At 47.8% G+C, this 6,342-nt stretch overlaps 1 protein-coding gene across 1 annotated transcript in view; it reads right to left on the bottom strand.

Moving 5' to 3' along the window:
• Positions 1 to 498: 498 nt before the first annotated feature.
• Positions 499 to 6,342, bottom strand: part of SLCO1A2 (solute carrier organic anion transporter family member 1A2) — a 60,167-nt gene continuing 54,323 nt past the window's right edge. The window contains exons 13-15 of the mRNA XM_084811872.1: positions 5,311 to 5,375; positions 3,084 to 3,201; positions 499 to 1,072 (exon numbers count right to left, since the gene is read on the bottom strand). Coding sequence (XP_084667998.1) covers positions 826 to 1,072; positions 3,084 to 3,201; positions 5,311 to 5,375 — 430 coding nt within the window. The 3' untranslated portion in view covers positions 499 to 825. The remainder of the gene's footprint in view (positions 1,073 to 3,083; positions 3,202 to 5,310; positions 5,376 to 6,342) is intronic.

Below are 6,342 nucleotides of genomic sequence, written 5' to 3'. Positions count from 1 at the left end.
AGCAATGGTATAAATACCATCTTGAGAGCCATCATGGAAGTTGGGCAGGACATAAATGGTAGAAGCCCTACATGGCTTGGGACCACAGTATCTGACAGAATGTCTCTACCAGCATGAACTAACCCGTACACTACGCTCTGCATCGACAACCCTCTTCTGGGAGTCTCCTCCGAGGGAGGCTCAGAGGGCGGCAACAACGGAGAGGGCCTTTTCGGTGGTGGCTCCCCATTTATGGAATAATCTCCCTGAGGATGCCTGCCTGACACCAACATTATCATCTTTTCAGTGCCAGGTTAAAACGGTCCTCTTCTCTCAGGCATTTGGCAGTGTATAATGGGTCTCTTGATTGTCTCTGGCCGATTGTTTTAAATTGTTATAGATATATGTTGTTGTTGTTGTGTGTTATTTGTTTTGTGTCATTATGTGAATAGTTTTTTATATTTATATGATGTATTATAATGGTTTTTAATTTTTGTGAACCACCCAGAGAGCTTCAGCTATGCGGCAGTATAGAAATATAATAAATGAAATGAAAAAAATAATAAAAATGAAGTAAAAACTAGCAGAGCCATTTGTATCCCTTTCATTCGGTTGTAAAACTTGAAATGACAATAGATTTGTTTTTTAAACACACGCACGCAGACACAACACCAACATCTGGACGTCATAGTCAAACCCATATATTACTTACAGCCTTAGCAATGGAGAAGTAGTTTTAAGTCAAAGTCACCCACCACTGCCTGTGGGATGAAATGTACATATTCTGGAAAGAGTACTGCAGGTGACGTACACAAGTTCTAATGACCGTCACCTCCTTTGCTGGGGTCAGTCTTTAGAGAAGGCCACATTCACACCATCTATTGCCTCTATTGTCTCGTGTTGTGCATTTGTACCGTTCTGAGCTTCAGGGAGGTCCTTCGGTTCCACTGGTCCATTTTCCTCTTCTTTGGCTTCCATCTCTATGTTCTCACTTGTCAGGTTCCGGCACTCTTTCCTTAAAATGAGGAGTACAAGCACGCAAGGGATGTATGACACTGCGCGGAGGGCTGACGGCAAGCCAAGGTACAGCAATCTGGAATACAATTTGAACTGTTTTAACAAGGAGTAGCCATAGCTCACCGTATCCCAAAGCCCCAACATCCAAGAAAAGTTCCGCTGCAGCCATGGAGTTTCTTTTTCAGTCGCACCCATGAGTTGTTGTTGCTTTGGTCATACGTAGTACCACCCATAAGACCAGTGGAAGCTGGTGGCTCAATGTCAGGGGGCGGGGGGTGAAACCTTGGATAGCTCCACACCTTGGATAGCTCCTTTAGGGCGGAATCCTATTGGGATAGGCGGCTGCATCTGGACTCGGAGGCAAGCGCCTATCCAATGCAGGGCAGAAGGAGCGCGGAGGGGATCATCCCCTCTGTACTTCAGCCACCCTGCATTTGTGGCTAGACAGCCGATTTCAGCTGTCTAGCAATGGGAAGGTGGAGCGGGGGGGGGGGGAAGCGGCTAGACAGATGACACATAGGATGTGTCGTACCGGCATTTCCGCCCTCCCCGACCCAGAACATCTCCAGAAATGCCCCATTTTTGCCGCTCCGCGCTCCTCTTCCGAGCACGGACTGGGGGGCCATTCCGAGCTGCCTGCGAGGCGTCGTGGGAGGGGGGAAGGTCGGTTCTCCAGGAACCGACCTCGGAGCACAGGCTCCAAGGCTGGTTCCCGGAAACCCACATATCCTATGGCCATCTAGCCGCTGACTAGAGGCCATAGGGTTGCTCCCTTAGAGTTCTGGCTCGGTCTGACTGAAACCCAGAGCAGATCCACCACGCTGCTGACGTCAGAGCCACCAGTCTCCACAGACTCCTCCACTGGGCCTGGTGTCATCCCTCACAGCCTACTGGCCCTGCTGCTGCTCTTCCTTGCTGTCACAGCTTGCTCACCAGCCCTCTCTAAGCATGTGAACAACAGTGACAAGGGTGAGGAGACAGAGCCTCATCTTTCGTTTCTCTCACTCTCTCTCCTTTCTGGCAAGTAAATGAACAGTGGGGACAGAACTGAGGAGGTGGAGGAGGAGATAGCTCCATGGAGAGCTCCTTTAGAGTTCTGATTGGTTCTGACTGAAACCCGAAGCAGTCCACTGCCCCACTGATGTCAGAGCCAGCAGTCTCCACAGCATAGCTCGTTACGTTAAGGGGGTTCAGATGAAAACCTCAGTGTGTTCAAAGCATGTGTGAAAGAGGCTGCAGGATTGCACAGGCAAGCCGCACCCCTGCCCCTGCAGTGCCCACCAACCACACTCTCGGCTGGCCACATTCAGCAACTGCGGGAAGGGGTTCACATACAGGGATACATGCATAGGGCCCCTCCTGATCGTTGCCAAACCTCCTGCCGGGGGAGGGGGGTTGGCCTTGGCTGGCAGGCACAGTGGCAGGGGGCATGGCGAACCCACATGGCCCACAGACCCCTCATGTGTGCTTTTAATGCACCAGGGAATTCATCTGAACCTGCCCCCCCCTCCAGACTAGAAACCCCCAAAATAGCAGCTGGTATAACTGGCAAACTTTTAGGATGAACCCACTACCATGATGATCTTTCAAATCATTTTTATTCCAGTGTTTTGGCAGTTTTGAAGAGCCTTTGAAACCCTACAGGAGAGAGGACCCTGCATGATTTGGAGCAGACCCTGCATGATTTGGGTTATGGACCTCAGCTTCTCCTCAGCTGCTTATCTAGTCTACTCCAAATTCCTTTCTCCAAAAAAGCCACTGACTCTTGCATGTGTTACCATAGAACAGCTTCCCCAACCTGGTGCCCTCTAGGTGTTGCACTACTATTTCCATCATCTCCAACCACTTGGCTGGGCATGATGGAAATGGTAGTCCAGGCAATGTGTAGCTAGACCCTGAGGCTCGACAGCAGGGATGAGCAACCTGGTGCCCTCCAGATGTATTGGACTATAATTCCCATCAGTGCAAGCCAATGGCCAATGCTCAGGGATTATGGGAGTTGTAGTCCAGGACATCTGGAGGGCATGCCTGCTTTGCAGTGTAGTGAGCTACATAAAGCAATAGAGGCAGGGACCCAATAACAATACCTGTAGGTGTCAGAATCGTACATCCGACACGCTCCTTCACCACCACAGTGCTTCGTTCCCCATTTCAAACATGCCGTGTCAATCATAGCTCCAAAATAAATAGGAGATGGAATTCCAGCTATGTGGGGTAAGACAGGAAGATAAGAAGGCTCATTTTTAGTACTGCTGTAACCAACCTCACTATTCATTTTCTACTGACCCATTTTATGCACCCTTTTTTCCTTTTAAATGGGCCCCTTTTGTGTTTTATTTCATTTCAAATTTTATTTATTTATTTTAAAGATTTATATACCATAAGAACATAAGAAGAGCCATGCTAGATCAGACCAAGGGTCCATCTAGTTCAGCATCCTGTTCATACAGTGGCCAACCAGCTGCCTGTCAGAAACCTACAAGCAGGACACGAGTGCAACAGCACCCTCCTGCCCATGTTCCCCAGCAACTGGTGCGCATAGGCACAGTGCCTGTGGTACTGGAGGTAGCACATCGCCATCAGAACTAGTAGCCATTGATAGCTTTATCTGCCATGAATCTGATCTGCCATTTCATGTCAATCTGTTAGACTGGGAAGGAGAAAGCAGGGGTGGCAGAAAGAGAGAGAGAAAAGGGGTGGTCTTGCTCGCTTTTGGTTCTGTCCCAGCCGACCACCGGTATGTGGCCCCGTGACAGATTACCCCTCAAGGGATGCAGCCATTTGCCACTTGAAGGACTAACATAAGAATGATGGGATTGGCCACTGGCCCTACCCCTGATGTTGTAAATGACTTCACTTCTCCATCTTTCCGATCGCCACGTTTGCCAAAGGTCTGAAGGGGGATCTGGTTACAATCACATAGGCTCCTCGGTGTGATCAGGAGACCCAGTCCTGCAGGGCTCTCGATCATGCGGTGAGTATAGCCACCTTCCCCTTCAGACCTTCACTGGATGAATGGAGGTCTGATAGGCGGAGCCAGGACACTTCATGTGACAACAGGGGTGGGGCTAGGAATGGAGCCCCACCCTCCCTATTCACGTGTTAACTCTTCATTTAGTTCATGTGTGAACACAGCTATAGTGGACTCCCAATCTGTTATGATTATGAGGTTCGCCTGACACCTCCACTGTATTCTTTCTGGCACCAGGCGGAGACCTTTTTATTTTCCCAGACATTTTAGCATTTTAGCTCTTTAGACTTTTAGCTTTGCTGTTTTAAATCTGCATTTTAAATCCCTGCCCTGCTGCTAGGTTTCATTCTGGTTTCATTCTGGTTGTATTGTTTACTGTGGTTTTCATGTTTATATATTTTGTATTGTTTTATTGTGTGCTCTTTGGTTTTAATTTTTGTGAACTGCCCAGAGAGCTTCGGCTATTGGGTGGTATAGAAATGAAATGAATGAATGAATGATTTCAATCCAGGGCAAATACCTTGCTTCCTGAAAGTGCAGCATAGATCCCATCAGACTGTGACAAGTTATGAATCCCATCATAAAGTGCAGTTCAATCCCAAAATTACAGAGAGGCCAAAGGGGGCCTTGCCCCTTTCTCTTTTGTGATAGACATCTTTAGGGATGTTCAGATTGTGTGAAATCTGTTCCATCTGTGTTTTGCAGATTGTCAGGCGCCTTTCATTCCGTCATCCACCCACTGATGGAATTAGATTTTTTTTGTTTCCAAATTTGTGCAAATGTGAAATTGTGCAAATTCACATGTGTAAAAATGCACAAATTCCCCCTAAATGCACATTTTCATGCTTGAGCCTATGGGTGAAATGCATATTTTTGACCGTTTTTTTTTTTAATTGCCTGTTTTTCTATGGCAAAATTTGCACAAAATTCAGGACAGTTAGAAAAGCGGTCCACAGGTCCACAGAAACGGGGAAAGCTCACCCGCTGTGAAATCCATGGGTCGGATTCATGAAAATCTGAACTCATTTGGTTCCATTTCAGATTGCTCCAACATCCCTAAACAACTTAGCTTCTTTTCTTTTCTTTTTAAGGCTAATGGGAGAGGCATGATGTGGCAAAAGCTAACTGGCTTTGTGGATTTCATAACGGGCCTCCCCCCAACCTTTCCCACAATGACTGGAGCACTGGCCTCGTTCCACCTGGATCCCATCATGATGTGAAGTCAAAAGTAATTGCACCATGGAGCTGAACTGCCTCATAAATTGAGTCTTAGAAGAGGAGACAAAGGCCCTAGTATTTCCTCTGTCCCCAAAGTGCAGTTTGAAGTAGCAAAGATGTCTTACCAAAAACTCTCGCTGCTAGGGAATGGAGGCCCACACCAAATGACTTCTCTTCAGGCTTTAGGGACCTGGATAATAATAAGACCACCTTATATTTATTTTATGTATTAAATTTCTTAATCGCCCATCTGGCCGGTCACCCAGCCACTCTGGGCAATGTACAAAAATACAAACAGTTTAAAAACAATAAAATTACTCATTAAAACATCATTTTCTAAAATTTCCCAAGTTCACCCCAAATGCCTGCCTGAACAACCACGTTTTTAATGCACGACGGAAGCTCATTAAAGAGGGGGCATGGCGGAGTTCCCTAGGGAGGGAGTTCCACAGAGTGGGGGCCACCACAGAAAAGGCCCTCTCCCTCGTCCCCACCAGTCTAGCTGTCCTGGCTGATGGGACAGACAGAAGGCCATCCGAGGCTGATCTTATTAAGTGGCCTGTCTGGTGTTGCTGGAGGTGCTCCTTAAGATAGGCTGGGCCGGAACCGTATAGGGTTTTAAAGGTCAAAACCAACACCTTGAATTTGGCCCAGAAAACAACTGGTAACCAGTGCAACTCCTTCAGCACTGGAGTGATGTGAGCTCGCTGGCGGCTGCCTTTAATCAGGTGAGCCGCTGCATTCTGTACCAGCTGCAGCTTCCGAACTGTCTTCAAGGGTAACCCCATGTAGAGTGCATTACAGTAGTCTAAATGAGAGGAGACCAGGGCATGTACTACTGATGGGAGCAGATGGTTGGGAAGGAAGGGGTGCAGCCACCGTATCAGATCTAGTTGATACAGCGCTGTCCGGCTCACAGCTGACACCTGAGCCTCCATGGACAGCTGGGAGTCCAAAATGACCCCCAGGCTGCGGACTTGGTCTTTCAAGGGTAGCCATACCCCATTCAACACCAGGTCAACATCCTCCAGCCTCCTCTTGTCAACACATGAGATATTTACTATGGTTGGCTCTTCACATCTCCTTGCTGTTGAACTGCCTCCACTTAAAACAATTCACTCTCATTCCCCATTATCCTTAACTGGGTAAAAGACACA

Source organism: Heloderma suspectum, chromosome 7, assembly GCF_057233095.1.
Source record: "Heloderma suspectum isolate Gila_16-S chromosome 7, 16-S_ref, whole genome shotgun sequence".
Taxonomy (NCBI): Eukaryota; Metazoa; Chordata; class Lepidosauria; order Squamata; family Helodermatidae; genus Heloderma; species Heloderma suspectum.
Note: the sequence above shows the minus strand (reverse complement) of the source record. Positions and strands in the feature narration are given on the sequence as shown.